The 17,465-nt window shown below is 50.0% G+C and overlaps 6 protein-coding genes across 6 annotated transcripts; 3 read left to right on the forward strand and 3 right to left on the reverse strand.

Moving 5' to 3' along the window:
• Nucleotides 1-1,678: 1,678 nt before the first annotated feature.
• Nucleotides 1,679-6,640, forward strand: ALT_2132 (mediator of RNA polymerase II transcription subunit 12; the record flags this gene model as incomplete). Its single annotated transcript, XM_033562014.2, has 4 exons — nt 1,679-2,291; nt 2,358-5,267; nt 5,328-5,554; nt 5,606-6,640. 4 exons carry the CDS (start codon nt 1,679-1,681, stop codon nt 6,638-6,640), a joined length of 4,785 nt encoding a protein of 1,594 aa, XP_033417905.2.
• Nucleotides 6,641-7,797: 1,157 nt separating this feature from the next.
• ALT_2133 (uncharacterized protein) lies at nt 7,798-9,426 on the reverse strand (the record flags this gene model as incomplete). The annotated part of the gene is made up of 5 exons (XM_033562015.2): nt 7,798-8,637; nt 8,699-8,886; nt 8,944-9,034; nt 9,103-9,232; nt 9,287-9,426. The coding sequence occupies 5 exons, from the start codon at nt 9,424-9,426 to the stop codon at nt 7,798-7,800; spliced, it is 1,389 nt and encodes a 462-aa protein (XP_033417906.2).
• Nucleotides 9,427-10,658: 1,232 nt separating this feature from the next.
• ALT_2134 (CIA30 family protein) lies at nt 10,659-11,858 on the forward strand (the record flags this gene model as incomplete). The annotated part of the gene is made up of 3 exons (XM_033562016.1): nt 10,659-10,746; nt 10,832-11,065; nt 11,137-11,858. 3 exons carry the CDS (start codon nt 10,659-10,661, stop codon nt 11,856-11,858), a joined length of 1,044 nt encoding a protein of 347 aa, XP_033417907.1.
• Nucleotides 11,859-11,999: 141 nt separating this feature from the next.
• Nucleotides 12,000-13,048, reverse strand: ALT_2135 (phosphoribosylaminoimidazolesuccinocarboxamide synthase; the record flags this gene model as incomplete). Its single annotated transcript, XM_033562017.1, has 3 exons — nt 12,000-12,373; nt 12,455-12,830; nt 12,899-13,048. The coding sequence occupies 3 exons, from the start codon at nt 13,046-13,048 to the stop codon at nt 12,000-12,002; spliced, it is 900 nt and encodes a 299-aa protein (XP_033417908.1).
• Nucleotides 13,049-13,507: 459 nt separating this feature from the next.
• ALT_2136 (putative anaphase-promoting complex subunit Apc5) lies at nt 13,508-16,128 on the forward strand (the record flags this gene model as incomplete). Its single annotated transcript, XM_089599265.1, has 7 exons — nt 13,508-14,222; nt 14,281-14,374; nt 14,422-14,833; nt 14,884-15,007; nt 15,060-15,166; nt 15,212-15,360; nt 15,411-16,128. The coding sequence occupies 7 exons, from the start codon at nt 13,508-13,510 to the stop codon at nt 16,126-16,128; spliced, it is 2,319 nt and encodes a 772-aa protein (XP_089456411.1).
• A 379-nt stretch (nt 16,129-16,507) lies between these two features.
• Nucleotides 16,508-17,249, reverse strand: ALT_2137 (cytochrome c oxidase subunit VIa; the record flags this gene model as incomplete). The annotated part of the gene is made up of 5 exons (XM_033562019.1): nt 16,508-16,553; nt 16,666-16,673; nt 16,735-16,894; nt 16,966-16,990; nt 17,078-17,249. The coding sequence occupies 5 exons, from the start codon at nt 17,247-17,249 to the stop codon at nt 16,508-16,510; spliced, it is 411 nt and encodes a 136-aa protein (XP_033417910.1).
• Between the last annotated feature and the right edge of the window lie 216 nt (nt 17,250-17,465).

Below are 17,465 nucleotides of genomic sequence, written 5' to 3' on the forward strand. Positions count from 1 at the left end.
TTCCTGGGTCCTTGAATGGCGGGGGCGCCTGCTAGATAGGTATGCCCACAGGTGCACGTTGGATCTGTAAAGTTTGACTCTGACCGCCACAGTCCTGCTCCAGCCTGCAGCTGGGATGGGACATCTTGATACTGTGCATCAGAAGGATTGGCTGATGAGCCTTGAGGGGTCGATTAGTTATTGTTAGCAGACCTACAACTGCGCAAGCTACCAGGGTCTCTGTATGTATCTGGTAGGGTTATGATAGCCCTTTGTCTATTTACTGCTGACAATATGACCGATTTGCAACCGATGCGGTACTTGCATGGCCATCTAGAATAATCAGGTATGCATGAGCCCATCACCTTCTGGTGACAAATGTATTTCTACTTAGGTGCATCAATGTTGCGACATGATGTTAACATATCCAATGATAGGGTGGGGTTTGATTCCCTCTCTAACCTCAAATCTTCACTGCAAGGTTCCGAACTTCCACTCCTTTGTCCATCATCAGTGTCCATGTCAAGTTTCACCGTGTCACAACAGTGTGTGTGGTGCCACAAACAAATTGCTCTCTCCGAAGCGACACTCGCCCACTTTCGGGGATCAGTGGAGTGCTTACACATTATTGGGGGAGGGCAGGCAGGACGAATAAGGTAGGTAACAGAAAATAGGTTAGGTACTGCGGAGTAGTAATTCGCTGATCGCACACACATATGGTCATATGTTGGGCCATAGCCTCGTAGGCACTTGAAATCTCGAGGCTAAGGCGATCGCCTGATACCCCGAGATCTTCAAAAGTGCTGGGTTGTGGAATGATTCGCCGGATAAGCCGAGAAAACAATCAACGGTTGACAGGCGGATTCCCCGTAGAGATGGAGCGGAACACCATCGGAGAGACCCAAGTCCCTAAAGACAGGTAAAGTTGCGTGATAACTTTTGATCAATATCATTGTTGGCTTGTTTCCATGATCATGAACCACAGACTCCTGATCAGTAATTGGATCTGGTATCTCCTTACGATCTCGAATCCCGGCTAGATACTACTACTTAGGTGGATAAGGGAGCGTTTGGAGAGTAGGTATCACAAACTACGGATACTTAAGGTCTAGATACTTATTGGATAGTAGAGAAAAGTACACTCTGTAGTCTACTTTCCATTCCTCCCCCGCTGTAACTGACTGCTGAATTCCGACGGAGTGTCCAGTCGGTAGGTATGCGTCTTGGTCACTTACGTTATCTGGAGATCAGACTGGTTAGTATTATCTCCGTCTCCGGGCTCGGCTGGATCTCTCATCTGCCTTCTCCTATATTGCTTTTTAATATTCTGCGTCAATCCACTTTCTGAGTCCTGTTTGTTTGCTCTAGTTCCGCCATCCTTCATCAGCAATCAATCGTTGAGCAATGTTTGTACAATAGTGCATTCCCCCGATCGTCCGAGACCATATCCTCCTACCACCGGCACGATTACCCACCACCCGCGCCGCCATATCCATCCGAACCGCTTCATCCTGATTACCCATTGATCGGGCGTAAATTAATTCGAATACCATCTCGCCATTTTCCACATGTTCAATAAACTGCGAACCACCCTATAAATCACACGCGATTTGATGCGGATAGTTTTGAATGGTCGATACCCTCCTCAACTTGTTCCGATGATCCAGATACCGATGCTTGTATACACCATGAAGCTGAGATGATACCTTATTCTTCTGCCGGCGTTCAATCCTGGGGTCAGCCCCTTCACGCCGTTTATAGCGGTACTGGACGTGCCGACCTTTCGCAGCCCCTGGGTCAACCTGACCGTCAGTCCGAACAGGCATCTATGCCGGTGCCGCAATTACAAGGTAGACCACCGGCACTCATCGATCTGACAGCGAATGACGGAGATGTGCTGGAGCGCGAACCACCGGCGAAGAGACTGAAAATAGATGTGCATGCTGGGTCAGTGGCTGGTGACGGAAGCCCAGCTTCTGCAGGTGTGGGAGAATCAAAGAGTACTCCAAGTACAACAACTTCGAAACCGCCTTCGCTGTCCTGGCGTGCGCGTCCGGTGTGGTCATTTCAAGCATTACTCTCTGAGGTATCTGGAAGCGCAGAGATCAATGGTGAAAGTGCAGCAGGTGTAGTGCAGGATGTGAAGCCCCCATCACCGCCTTCATTTCCTGGTCCACCTTGGAAGTTTGCTCCAGCAGATACCAAAGCAAGTGATCCCGCAGGAGCACAGGATGGTGCACCGGCAAAGGAGGTGCAAACTACACCATATCATATTGAGACCCCTTCTGTTGCACCAGTTATGGGAGGCGAGAGTGAGTCACTACCCTTCACACGAAAGAAGCATGAAAGCCGTCTCTGACTGTTGATTTCTCTTGCAGAGGTTGCGGATTTCTCCCCATGGATGGGCAATCATCCGGAAGACGTACTTAATGAGCAAACGGCAAAGCAGGGATACTACGATCGCACACAGGTGTCTCAAAATGAGTCCAATACAGCTCGCCCCTCCCTGTATGCGCAATTGAAGCATCGCTCTGGCCTGCAAATACTGTCGTCGGTTTTTGCAGCCGCACTGGAGAAAAGACAGGGCCATAATATGGTCACTGCGCCGTCAACATTCAAGCCCCCTCCGCGAGTCACGCTGACGGACAACAAACGTGAGGCCTGGCTCCGCGATCTCGCGAATCCGAATGTCCCGTTGCGCAAACTTAGTCGAACCATTCCTCATGGTATCAGAGGCAGAGTTCTTTTAGACCAATGTTTGACCAAATGGGTTCCTGTCGGCCGTGCTGTGTGGCTTGCGAAGTGCGTCGGCGCCAACGAAATCCGTGCTTTCAAAAGGAAAGGTACCAGTGGGGCATTGGCCATTGGCCTGGAAGCTAAATGGGTGCGCGACTGGACTGCCAATGTCCAACAGTTTCTTGAAGGTGTAATCACTAGTTGTGGAGAGGCAGACTGGAAGATGAAGATGACTTACGCGGTCAGCTTGACCGCTCGTTTGTTCTTTGAGCAACTGCTTGACCATGACCAGTATCTCGGTTGGTTCCTCACATCGCTGGAGGCAGCGCCATTTAACACCTTGCCAGTCTGGCTTCTGATGTTAGGAATCTACTGGAGCAACATACTGCGATATAGGAAGCGAGGACGGCGGCTCGCTGAACTCTTGCTTGACAAACTGCAACTAGCTATCAAGTCAGATTCGGCCACATCCCTTCGCCCGTTGACAGACCGATTGTCACTGCATATCAGAAAACTAACTCTTGAGCATACTTCATCCATGGTGCTTCCACAGTCATGGGAAAAGTACAAAGATCTCCTATCGTCCTGTTTGAACCTAAACGACAATGTGCACAGAGCGGTCTTTCAAAACTTGGCTGAGCGAAATGCGCGGGTGCAGAGGCCTCGGAAATGTGAAGAGACAACACAACAACCGCCACAGCAACGCATCATCCAACTGTTCGACTCGATAGGCTCTTCGCACGACATCACATCTGTTTCCACTGCATCTCTGGGTGCGATAGATGACAAGGCTGCTCTGGTTCTCAAACTGCTCGAGTGGGCAGCGACTCCGTTTCGCTATGGTGTATCTCGTGTTTATACCGGCGCCCGCCTCCTGCGGAAATGGAAGATCGCTGGAGTCGATGTGGATACCTACATCATTTCCTTTCTTGGCGAGAGTCAGATGAGGGACCAATTGAACATGGACAACATCTATCATATCGTCTCTGAGCTCGTCAGATCCCAGACATTTTCGGTTGGAAAGTACCTTCAGTGGCTGATGGCAAAGGGGGTTGCAGATTTTCCCCGAAACTCCGACCATCGGCCCCTTTCGGGGGACCTTGCACTTCTCATGCAGCTCCCTGTGAGCCGCCTTCCTGAGCATGTACACAACCTCCGTAACACACTGCTGCATCGCGCCGGAGTCGAAGTGCCGAAAGAGGCTTCTACCATCGCCATACTCAAGGCATCAATAGCCGAACGTCTCCCAAGGATCTTTGGTTCTGCCGCGGCAAGTGCAGTATCCCGTGGCCCTTTACCGTCAGATCTGACCTGGGCCGTGAAATCGGAGCTTGGTCAGTGGATTCGGCGTGGAGTTACTGAGTTTGGGCGGGATCCTCGTGACGCATTTCGGGAGCTCCATTTGGACCCTGGCGCAGAGCACTTCGCACTCACCCCTGGCGAATTCTATACTGTAAGGGATATTTTGGAAAGTTTCGGCGATCTTTCAATTCTTGCGGACGTACTCAAGCAGGTCACCGTTTGCAATGACGGAATTGTTTTGGCATCCGCTGCCGATACAGTCAATTATCATTTCCGTTCTTTCTGTGTTATCGGTGCTACAACCGATCTTTTCAAGAGATTGGTAGAGTCATATGCCCGTCTCAAACGGCTTGGATCGACCTCCTTGGACTTGATCTTCTCATTGATAGACCTTGGGCTTCGGCTACCGGGAGAGCTCAATACAGTTGCTCTTCTCCGTCAGGACCTCTCCCGGATTGAAAGCAAATCATCTATGGCAGCACCATCACCACTGTCCGATCACATACCCTCTTCTTTCAATGAAGCCGATCCGCTTTTTCTGTTGAAGCTAGACCAGCTCCTCTCGTCCGCAAGTGGTATAGATGAGTCCACGTTGGATATGATTTTTAACCTTCTCGTCAAACAAATAGAATCCAGCGGTGGCCATGCTAAGCTCTCGGTGAATGAAACATGCAGGTATTTGTCGTACCTCAGACCTTTTCATCCCAAGCGTTTCGACATCATGATAGTCCGCTGGATCTGTGGCCTTCTCAGATCCACCACCGGAGGGATACTGTCCCAAGTCCTGCCTCCTTTGATCGGCGTTGGATGCGTTACCATTCAAGCCTTCGTGTTCCTCGTACGAAGGCTTCTCAAGTCCGAGAATATGATATCCAACCCAACAGACTTGCGCATAGGGCTTCTTCAACTTCTTGTACCTCCACCGGCAGGCCAGAGTCGATATTTCGACATGGTCACATATCGCTTCCATCTGTCACGGAAAGAATTTTTGTTCAAGCACCCTGAGGAGGTTTTCGACATTATTCGGGATGCTATCGCCTTGATTGATTCGCAAAGCCAAGAAAGAGACTTTTGTCAGGGACAAGTGGATCTAGGTCACAGTGCGATGGTACTCCTTCAGATTTTGCTCACCAAGGATCCAGAAAGTGCTGTTCAGCACTGCACAGAGAAACTGATTGGTCAGCATCCGTCTGCAGTGACAGTTTTGACAAGAGCGCTTGATTTCCTTCTGGGATTGGATACCAAAGCAGGTGAGTGCTTATTCACTTCAAATGGTTCTTTTATCTTCATTCCCATTGACACTAGACCAGCGCCCCCAGACATATCTGTTGCTGAGAAGGTCATCGAACTGACCAACGATTTCTCCCTCCCTTTCTGTCAATTGAAGCTTCAGCTTCTATTCAACGCGGGGACTAAGGGTGATGTGAGAAACGAGATAGTGGACGTGATGTTCAAAGCTGCAGTTGCAGACTCTCGCTCAAGACGATCCAACTGGGTGGGACTGGTTCGTCTCATGAGTCATGATGCAATCCAACAGGTAAGGTGCTATGATGAAGGTTCAATACGGTTTCCAGACTAATTTATCTAGATTCGAGAACGAGCCGAGAAAAATTTCTTCGCTATACCCTTGTTTGAGGAGTCACCCGATGGCTGTTCGTCATTTGCTGCAGACAACAGCAGCTCACTCGAAACGGCGAAAATGTACCTGACGATCATCGAGAAGCTGGCGTATAGCATTCCCGATGTGGGCCCACAGGCTGTTGTCCCTGTCCTCACCGAGAAGATGGATTTACTGCTCCAAAGACTTATCAGCATGCAAGCGAACTACAGTGGTACTACTGAGCTTAGTCATGGAGTTGACGCAGAACTAATGATCCGATCACGCGCGCAGTTCGAGAGAGCCCTTGCGTTCTGGTTCTCTGCGTTGCTCAGGATGATTGTCCTTCATCGGACTGCTTTCAGTGTGCCATCAGCCGCACTCAGACCCAGCGCATTGCCAGAGCAAACGCGCTTGCTGATATCGATATTCTGCATAACTCTCGCGCGTCTTCCAGATAGTGTGCTGCGACTCTTCCCAGCGGCTGACTACTTTCCCCACTCAATGAGGGCAGGAGACTGTCGTCCTTGTCCGGGTATCCTGCTGCAGACGCATGCCCTGGATGTTGCAGCATCCCTGATTGATACGTTTCCTGACGAAGCCCGTCATCAATGCGCTCGCTATCTGAGGGAGAAATGCCCTCCTTTCGCTCGGGTTCAGAATGACTCGCGCTTCCTCTACCTTCTTGGTCCCCTTGGCGATAGCCCATCTTCTAACCTTACACTTCCTGTATCCATTCCATCACCTGCTGCTTCTGGTTCCACTCCCGCCCCTACTCCTTCGGGTAATCCCCCAGGCGGGTTCTCTCACCCCCAACAACCTGCATTCGTTTCAGGTGTGCCGACTGGACTGCCAGATGGCTTGAACTGCGCTGCTAGCCATCTTTGTCTTCAGTACCGTGGCCGGGCCATTGGAGCTTACCCTGTACGTCCGTGGGAACTCCTCGAAGATGCTGCTCCCGTTGCTGGTACCAACGACACTGCAGTCAGTCTAGGATACTTTGATGCCCGGCGTGTCAGGGTCTAGCACATCAGGATCTAGTTGACTTCTCATCTATCTACGTCATGCCCTTGTACATATCATATCTTTCTGCTTTGTCATTTTGGTGTTGTCTTCATTCGATTCTTCCATATTCCCGGAGTTTGATATCATATCCAACCGCATCTCTTCTTCCCTCTTCCTCTCGTTTCTGGACACATGGCTCTGAAAGAATTCCTGGCCGAGGTCTTGCACCTTGTTGACTCGTTCTTGTCCACAGCCGGTTACGCTCACTCACTCCAACTATTGCGTCTTTATTACGTTTGCATCATTTTCATGCCGCCTGTGCATTTTCTGGGATCGACTGTTTCACTTGAAGAAAGCGTTTGGAGTGTGAGAACCTCGGTGCGCAAACATATGCTTATTGTCATCGCACTTGGCTTCTGTTGCATGGTCTGAGAGCATTCACGGTGACTTATATAGAACCTGGCGTTCGTATGGGATAGGTGGTTCATCGCACTCGGCGGGCAGCATACACATATGTTAAGATACTTCATGGCATGATATCAAATGGCCCTAATTCACGGGATATGACTATCTTTCGTTATTACAGTCGTTTTCTTGTATTTTTTTGACACGGTCTAGACTAAAGGATTGACTCATGCTTGACATATTGTCCTGATCATTATGATATCACGACTACATACGCTCAAGGCAGCCCCTGGTTCCTAGGGTAGCGTTGTTCTAAAAATACCTAGGTGGTTGGCAACAAGGTGCACTGGGCTCTCTGAACGGCGTCAAGAGATATTCTAAGTAAAACGGTTGAAGCAAGTTGTGTTGGTCATTAGGTTACCCCAGTCAAATATTCATACATGCCTTGTACTTCCATTTAGTTCAACCGGACATATATATCGAATAGACATTATCCCATTTCCTCCATCAATCAGGGTTATCACAAGGGTATATATAGAGCTTGATCCATGAATCATCCAACATATAATCAACCTTGCAAACGAAATCCAACTCCAAAACGCCAAATAACAAAATGTCCTATCTCAAATTGATGCCTGAGTGCCGGTAACCAGCTTGACTGCTGATTCCCACCATCCCGCCCCCGGCACCCTTCCTCCAGATAAACTGGAACGCGGTTTGCCTCCTCGCATCAGAGCGAGAAGGGCTTATTGCATGCCTGGTGAGGCATACGTTTAGTTGGAGACGGATGGGAACTTGGACTCGATGATGTTTGAGTCCAAGACCGAGATTGACGGTTCCTCCGCCTTGTCGTGGTTGTCGTTGTTGCGATTGTCGTTGTCTTGGTTGCCGAAGAATAGTTCGTTATCGGTTTTCCGAGGCGGCAGATCGGCGCTCGAGCTGCAGGAGCGCAATCGTAGGCGTACAGGTGAGCCGATGCTCACTGAAACACTGCGGCTTCGAGATCGTCGTCCTCTGTTCGATTCTGTTTCGCACTCCGGGACGACTTCCAGGTAGGACGTGAAAGTCGTGGTGGAGGTGGATGTCGATTCGATGAGAGAATTAAAGTCGTCAGTACTAAAGACGGACGCCGTGTTGGACGAGTCTTTGGAGTGCGAGCGCGAGTTCGAGGCTGGTTCTTCTGCATCCGAACCAACAGCGGAGGAGTCGTTGTGTGTTGTCGAATCGTTATCGGTAGTTGTAGCAGGCGTGGGTTCGGTGCCGTTGGATGAAGACCCGGTCCATTCTTCACTGAGGCATTTGTGTCGTTGTTCTGCCTCTAATTGTTCGACCACGTCGAGGACCAGGTTCTCGCTCAAGCCGAAGTGTGGGAGATTGTTAATTTCTCGGGTGTAGTCTTCGACGGTCTTGCCGTTGCCAGTCTTTGGCTGAAGTTCGGCGGGAAGAGGCACCCGCGAACGACCCTGGTCCCGCATGGCGTCGCGGGCTTCTTTGCTGCGCGAGCGTCTGAAGGAAGCGCTGGGGCCGGATGCTTGCGGCAGTACCCAGGAAAATGTAGGGTTGCCTTCAATGTCCAACGGCTGGAGGTAGTACTTCGGATGTCTTTCGAAGGCCTGTTGATATTGACTCAGAATATGCACATAGTCTTGGGGCGTAGCTGGGTGATATACTAACCTTGATGGCGTCTCTGTAGTCGTCGATATAGGCGAATGTAACTGTGAAGACAGTCGTGAGAAACCCCAGGTCAAGGAAGAAGACTTCTTCAAGAAAACATGATTCAAAATGGCCTCGGCCAGTAAGAGCCGTTTCAAAGTCATGCGGAGACACTTGGAGCCCAGACCGGTGTCCAAGGCGCGCAGTTCCTATATTAGCGTTAGTAGATGTTCAGCAACAGGATGAGGTTAGAAAATGGATCATACTCTTTCCCTTGATCTTTTCGATTCTCAGCCAGCGGTCGTGAAGCTTGATGAGGTCGTTCTCTGCCAGTGCAGCTACGGCATGTTCAACTTTCTGTAAGAGATTAGGTTAATCTACGGGGTCACACATCAGGACGGTGACAAGAGCCAGGGAGTGCTCACCTCGAACTGCACAAAGGCCGTCGGGATTTTTCGCTTGTCACGCTTGACCTTGACATGACATGGACCGAAAGTAGAGAACGTTTGTTGGATATCCCGTACTAGGTCTTTGTCCTCGAGGGTGATTTTCAAACTAATGTATGTTAGAATCTCTAGTCGATCAAGTAGAGGACATCTTACTACTCACTTTCCGACAAAAATACAGGCGTCTGGGGGAAATAGCCCCTGAGCGTTCTCAGACGTGATTGTCGTGTACTGCCTGTCCAGACGAGGAGGAAGAGGCTGCTGAGGCCAGTTTGGGTTCGGAAGAAGGCCAAGAATAGCCATGTCGAATGTGATGGAAAGAAGAGCGAGATTAGAACGAGTGGAGGAGTTCTTGAGGTTGAGGACTGTAAAATAAACGAGTGTAGAAGCGAGTCGTTTGGTGATCAGTCGAGTACTTGTCGAACGATGGGAAGAAATGAAGAAAAGTCAGAGCAGAAGAGTGGCATTTGCGGGGGATTTAAAGCATACTGCTGGCTACCACTCTTCTTATTTCCTAGCGGTTCCAGAAATAATGTCGGGGCATAGTATGGTTCTCTCCTCTCTGAGCTGGTCTAGCTCCTGGACGGAGCACTTGAGAAATCATGACGCCAACTGGTATCGAAACTCGCAGAACAGCTGAGCTGAAAACCCGTACGAGTAATTTATACCGTTCTGAGTCAAGAGACAAAGGACGCGGACAGACTGTATAGATGTTTCCCTTGTGGATGTCTCGAATGCCGCGTATGAGACTCTTTAATTCAGGATGCAAAGCAACGCATTTTCACGGGCTTTGCCCTTCTCTGCCTCAGCAGGCAAAAATTTAGTGCGCTGTTGAACGGATTGACCATTGCAAGCACGTAGGTAGCCGTCCTCATTGCTTCATTTGCTTGACGGCTTCAAGCCAAAGCGCGCAGCCAGTATTGGGTTGGTTTCAAAGGCCTTTCGACTCCTAAAGTTACAGGACCGTAAATTTCGCCCGGATAGTAAACTTCCTGAGCATGCTTTCTGTTGACGTCCTCCACATCCCATGGATCTCCAGGAAATTTCACTGGCAAAGGTCACAAGGCAGGACAAAAATAGATCAAATGCAGGGATTTTCCAGTCCAGAACGTTCTCATGAAACCCTCTAAGGCAAAACCTGCTGTCATAATGAGAGTCGGAAAGCCAGAAGTGGTTTGTAAGGCTGTCAGGCTGCTAACGTGTAGGAGGAGTGTAGACGTATAGATCGATGTTTTGATGGAAGTGGGTGGATGAGGCTAAAATAAATAAAGCAATGATTATCGATCTGATCTTATCTTCGGCCGATCAGTCCGCAGTTAATTATTGGACGAACGACAGTCACTACGGAGGACGGAGTAACCCAATATGCAGCTTGGCGACATCACCATCATTTCATATAATCCTGGTCTATGATTTATATACTGAACAGCTTCTCCAACACTCAAACATCGAATAACGAATATTTCAGATTGCTTGGCATTACGATAATATATTCGCTGCATAGGGAATCGAGTGTAAAATAAAAAGAAAAAATCATGTTTCCCACGGCTAGGTGCCTGTCCGCCAAACCCGCAGGATTTATCAAGCGCAGCGCGGAGGAGCTGAGCCGTCTATCGAGGATCGGTGGGTAATTATCGCTTCTGTTTCCGCGCTCAATTTCGAATGTGCATGCAATATAAACAGTCACTGATTTCATTGTGTTGAATAGCCTGGAACTCCGAAGGTCTCCATACTCCCACCAAGCCCTACACCCTCCTCGACTTTGAAGATGAATCCACCATCGCCGGGTGCAAGACCATGGCCGACCGTGCCGTTGGTGGATTCAGCACTGCCAGTCTTGACTATGTTCCTGCAGACCCTTCGACGAACACACCTGCCCATGCGAGATTCCATGGGAGCATTTCAACGAAGCTACCTAACAATTGGCGAGTAGAGAGGACGGGTACGTTGGATTGTTCCCGTTGAAGTAGCCTGCTATAAACTCAGAATCTGACCATTCCCTAAAATCAATAGGATACGCCGCGTTTCGCAATAAGGACCGAGGCTTCTGGCTCTTTGGCCGACTATACTGGGATGTCGACCCGTACTCGTATCTGGCCCTTCGAGTGAAGTCCGACGGTCGGCGATACACCGTAAATATCCAGACAGACTCGATCGTCGAGACGGATATCCACCAGCATAGATTATATACTCGTCATCACCGCGTGCAACACCAGACCTCCCGTGACGACCTCCCCTCATATCCGTCGCAAGCGGCCGAGTCACCAGAGCTCGCAGAAACCCTCTTCCCGCGCGGAATTCCTCCTTCGCTCTCCGATGTCCCTCCCGAATCGACAATCATGTCCTCTTCCGCTACAACATCCGGTGGCACGGGCTGGGAGACCATTCTACTACCATTCCACTCCTTTGTTCGTACGAACCACGGCCTTGTGGTCGAGCCGCAGACATCTCTTCTCCGCCAGCGAGTGAAGAGTGTCGGTATCGGACTTACAGATCGAATCGAGGGTCCTTACGACTTGCGAATCCATCGTATCTGGGCTACCAACGGCATCAGCGAAACAGAGTTCGAGGATGAGAAGCGGATCTGTGGTGCAGATGCGCTGCCTATTGATGAGGGAGTCAGAACTGGCTGGACGGGCGACTCTCCATCCCATCATCCCGAGGACAAGGGCAGTCAATATGGAGGAGCAGGAAAGACGAAGGGTCTAAAGGGGTTGCGCTCGGAGTGGGAATAATGATCTACTCTATCGAACTTCGCTGTACTTGTATTATAGTAATCGTACAATAACTTGTTCTCTCATAGACACTACCGATAACTATTCATTTGATCGGAAGCTGCGATTCAATGACGTCGTCCGTGGCCCATTTAGTGTAATCTAATTACTCCCCGTGATCCTCTCCCAAGCCTCCTTGTACTTCTCTGCGGTCTTCTGTACGACCTCTTCTGTCATCCGGACTCCCTCCTTGCCTTTCAATCCCTCCTTGACGAGCCAATCCCGAAGGAATTGCTTGTCAAAGCTCTGCTGGCCGCGGCCAACTTCGTAGTCATCCTTGGGCCAGAAGCGAGATGAGTCGGGCGTCAGGACTTCGTCAGCCAGGACAACCTCATTGGTTTCCTCGTCGACACCGAACTCGAATTTCGTGTCCGCGATGATGACACCGCGCGACAGAGCGTAGGCATGTGCGGCCTTGTACAGCTGCACAGCCAGAGAAGCAACGGTCGAGGCATGCTCACCAAGAATGGCAGCGGCTGTACATCGGGATATTGTTAGCTTTGGGCCCACCCTGCAACTTGATATACACTCCCGAAAGCGAGGAGGACCATGCATACCTTGATCAGGGTGGATGTTCTCGTCATGCTCGCCTTGCTCGGCCTTGGTGCTGGGAGTGTAGATCGGGCCATCGGGGAAGGCTTCGCTCTCCCTCAGACCAGGAGCGACCTTGATTCCGTGCACGGTACCGGACTTCTTGTACTCGTTCCAAGCGGATCCAGTGATGTAGCCCCGGACAATGGCTTCAATGGGAAGGATTCTAAGCTTGCGCACTTGCATGCTTCTGTTCTGAAGCACTGGCCGGAGTGAAGGGGGAATCTGGGGCGGGAGGTCGAGGGTAATGAAATGCGTGCGCAGAGAAGGAATAGCATCGGTCAGGATCTTGAACCATGCTTTTGTGCATAATGTCAGAAGAACTCCCTTGTTTGGGATACCCTGAAGAGGCAATCGTTAGCGAATCCAATATGGAGAACTATTGGCACATCCAAGACGTAGAACCGTACATTCTCCATGATCACATCGTATGCGGAGATGCGATCAGTCGCAATGAAGAGAAGAGTCTTGTCGTCGACTTCGTACAGATCGCGAACTTTGCCCCGTGCAATCAGGGGCAGCGCACCCTGGAGATCCGTGTTTGTAAGTGCCTCGGTCATGACTGTAATTGCACGGGTGAAGAGTTGCAGTAGTGACAATCTCAAGATGTGCCTAAAAGCGAGTCATGTCCCGATAAACGATAAGTTTTTTTGGCGGGGTCTGCTATCAATCAATTTATGCCTCAGGCATAAACTGTGTGCCTTGCAAAATCCCTTTACAATGAAGCCTGGATCAATTGAACCAGCAGAGCACATTCCATAGGAGTTGCTGGAACATAGAACTGATCAAATTTTGTGTGTCCGATATCATTTGATCCTATGCTTCTCCAGGACAAAGCTCAATTGTTTGGACTCAGACGCGGCGTGTTTGTATACAAAGGACGCGCCGATGGTCTCATCGCGCAGTGAAGTTCCAGCATAGTCGTTCCATTGTTGGATGAAACCGTCCCCAGCAAAGGATGTCAACTATGCGAAAGAGAAATTAGATCAAAGAGGTCGAAGAAGAAAAAGAGAAGCAAGATGAGTCGCTATCTGACTCCCTCGAAGATCGCTCTTCTGTGTCTCATCTCCGTTTACACCGATGGAGTCGTTCCCAACTCCTCCGCAATTCATGTCCTTTCTTTTCTTATGTCATGTCTCAGTCCTTTGGAATCAGGTGCATCTTTATCTCTAAACAGAGGCGATAGCAACTATATTGTCGCCATTGATGACCTGGAGGACGCCCTTTCATCCAAAGCTTCCTCGATCCCTGGCCGTTCGATATGGGATTTGTTTCTCAAGAAGATCTGGTCCATTGATTCTTGTGATGCTTTAGAAGTATTTTTTACTGAGATCAGCGCTATTCTTGTCAAGTCTCGTGAAGAACAGATCCGCGACAGGGATAATGGTCTGGCGCCTGAGACCGGTCGTATGCGCCTCTCAAGGTGCTCACCACTCGGTGCGTTCGTGAGAAGAGCCCAGCTCGAGTTTACTAGGCTTCAATTCCATGATTCCGTCAAGCTCTGGAAGGGCTTCGTGCATTACCGTTTGCCCACGTACCGTGTGTGGTCAAAGAAGAATCCATCTGCCGAACGGGACCCCGTGGACATCAATTTACTGGAGCTTAATTTGGACTCCACGAGTCACCTCGCTCAAGTGGCTTATGGAAATATCGAAATACAAGAGGAGGATGGAACCTATGTCAGCACCAAGGATGTCGAACGACTCCTAGAGTTTCAGATTGGCGAGCTACAAAGTACGCAGACGTTCCCTTTGAATCTGCGTATTCGTGCACATTTGCTAATGGAATGCAGGGCTTGGAGGAAGAGTCCCAGATGGCATGAAAGTGCAGCTTGAGCGTATCATGGCGTCTGGCGTTGCAATCCCCAACCTGACTTACTACCTACGGTGAGATCGAGTTCGCGTAGAAACCCGCCGACGCTGACGGTCTGTAGGTTCCTCGATGCGTGGAGGGCTGGAGACTACCCCTCATCCTTCGACAACCTTCACAGATATTTCGATTATACAATGCATAGTCGTGACCGAAGCTCGTATCAATATGCGCTGCTCAACCTCGCGATCCTCCAGGCTGATTTCGGATGCTATGGAGAAGCTGTTTCGGCGATGCAAGAGGCTGTCTCGATTGCCCGTGAGTCCCACGATATGAACTGTCTAAACTTCTGTATGAGCTGGTTGTATCACTTTGGCAAAGCCTTCCCTGAGCAGATGAAAGACGTTCAGAATACGGGAATGCTCGGAAACGAGAAGGAAGGTCTTGCTTTCCTGAAGGCTAAAGCGAAGGAGACAGAGATGTGGAGTCTGCTGAGCACTACATTGCTGAGTGAAGCCAAACTCGAGTTGCAAAACGTGAGCATTCCTACGTACCGTTGTTCTTGACACAGTCCTGACAATACTAGGGGGAGAGTCTTGCATCTTCCATGGAAAACATCGTTCGGGCATCACATCTCAACGTTACAAAGAATTTGGTGACATCTATGGGCCCCCAGCTTCTACTACAGACTGCGCTTTATGCCAGAATTGGTATCAGACCTATGCATGTGGATCTTTCCAGTCCAGGCTCTAACCTCTGCAGGTGTTACCCATCTATCGTGGTTGAGTAGCGAAATATTTCGTGAATGCTACGCAAACAAGTCCCCGTTCGAGGACTATCTGAAGAGTACATTCCGTAGCTGTCAACTGGTATGCCGATTGCTCCCCAACTTGCTGATATCTACCTTCTGACAGTCTCTCCAAAAGTTGGCGCAACAGGGTCGCTACGCTGATATCTCATCTCATATGAAGCAGGTCACACCCGAAAAGCTACAATCCCTCAGAGCGAACCAACAATGGACGTTCTTCTCTGGTATACTGCAACTAAGGCGGCATATCTGTCGGTATGTGCTCTCATTGCTCATTGAAGATGTGGTTTCTAACAACGAACTAGGGATGATAAAGTGGCGGCAGACTACCTTCTCTCCCAGCTCCAAGCGATTCAGCTCCCTGACAATGACGCCTCTCTTCTCCTATCTTTCCTCTCAATCGAACACAAAATCCGGCAAGGCGACTATGCCCGGGCTTTGGAAATCGTCGAGCAGACGGCTCAATCCATGCACCAAGACAACTTCGACATCCACTCTCAGGTGAAGCTGCTCTGTTTCAAAGCGCGCATTTTCGAGAAAACGGGCCATCCGCAACGAGGCTTCTCCCTAGCGATGCGAGCCGCCAGTATCGCGCACCGCTCCCGGATTTTTCCAGGTCTCTGGGAGGCGATCTCGGTGCTTGGTGGGGTCCTGCTAAGTCTACGAGAATTTGAAGCTGTGAATGAGATGGTTGAGAGCATTATGCCTCAGATCCTCGAGACCGACGATTGTGATCTAGCGGCGCGGGCGTACTCGCTTCTCGTGGACGCGAATATGGGCATGGCTGGAAAGGCGTGGATTCAAGGACAGGACACTCCCGCTAAAAAGGAACGCATGAACCGTGCTCTTGGCTACCTCGACTGCGCCTACGACCAATATGAAGAAATTGAAGACATCAAGGGTCAATGTGAGATGATGGCCAAGAAAGCCACGGTGATGCACCTCACTGGCGACTTGGTCCTTGCGAATGACTACGCGGCTAAATACCTGGATCTGCAGAAATTGAGTGAGAAGGGGGTATAGCATGCATTGCCGGTGTATAGTACCACAATTGCGTTATAACGAATATAAGAACGTGAGAGCGGACTGGACTGCTGCGCGGCAGTGCATATCCATGGAACGTCCCCGGAAAATCACTCCGAGTCCTTACCTATAGAAATGAAGGCGCATTCTACTCGTTTCCAAGAACCTTAGGAGAGAGAAGAACTTGTGTGTAACAAAAGGAAATCAGTCAGCGTTGGTCTTGTAACTCCTAGTCATTTCACCAAAAAAGCCCCCAGTGCACAGTCCACAACGACTTCCGCCCCGATTTTGTGCAGTAAATATACATGCTTTCAATTGCTCTCGTCGCGAAACCGAGATCGATTGATGGAAGCTGTTGTCCTTATTTACTATAAGGAATTTAGGTAGCCTTGTCCTTGTTGTGGTAGTTGACCTGGTCGTTCCAGCTGCAGAACAGTCAGCGAATGAATCATGACCATTGAAGGAGAATGGGCATGAATCCGAGTATAGAACGAAATGGCCGCTCCACAAAGATTGTCCAATGAACTGGAGACTTACAAGATGGTCTGCAGAAAATCACCAGTCAGCAAATAACTCCATTGAGAGATCTTATTGAATCACACTAACCTTGTCCCCATCGCCGAAGGGGAAGTTCTTGACACGGATGTTCTGGTAGGGGTACTCGGTACGCTCCTCGAGAGGAGGCATGTGCTCCCAGTGCTCCCAGTGCTCGTTCCAGAGGTTGTAGGCGTTGATACCGCCGAGAATCAGGCAGGGGATGACGGCACTAGGCATTGGTGAGTAAAGTGTTCGATAAATTCGCGGAAAAAGAAGCCGATTGCGTCAGAGAACACATACTAGATGGAGAGCTTGCGCCAAAGGTCTGGTGGGCAATTGAGTCAGTATCATGCATATTATGTCCCTATGATCATCCAAAAAAAATCCTTGGGGCCAATTGGAGTATACGAACCGCTGGTGGCAGCAGCATGGTGCTTGACAGCAGCTCTCTCGCGGTTGAATGCGTTGTCGACCATCCAAGGAAGCTTGTTGTCGGTGCTGTTGAGGCGGCGCTGGAAAGCAGCGCGAGCAGGAGCGCTACGCAGCTGCTGAGCAGCGCGGAGGATGTTGCGTTGAGGGAACATGGTGCTGAGGGGCAGTCGAACGGCTGTTGCGTCTTTCTTCCGCTTTGACAGACAGTGGGATTATACGGACGTCGGGCGTTCCGGCTTAACGAAGCAAAGCCGGTTTAGCGTCCCCGTGATTCGTCTGCGGGCTGCCGCTGGTGCCTTAGTCATCAATCAGGCCATCATCGCGTGATGTCACGGCGCCTCTACATCACGTGCCATCACGGGGTCGTA

Source organism: Aspergillus lentulus (assembly GCF_001445615.1).
Source record: "Aspergillus lentulus DNA, contig: Alt04, strain: IFM 54703, whole genome shotgun sequence".
NCBI classification, from domain to species: Eukaryota; Fungi; Ascomycota; class Eurotiomycetes; order Eurotiales; family Aspergillaceae; genus Aspergillus; species Aspergillus lentulus.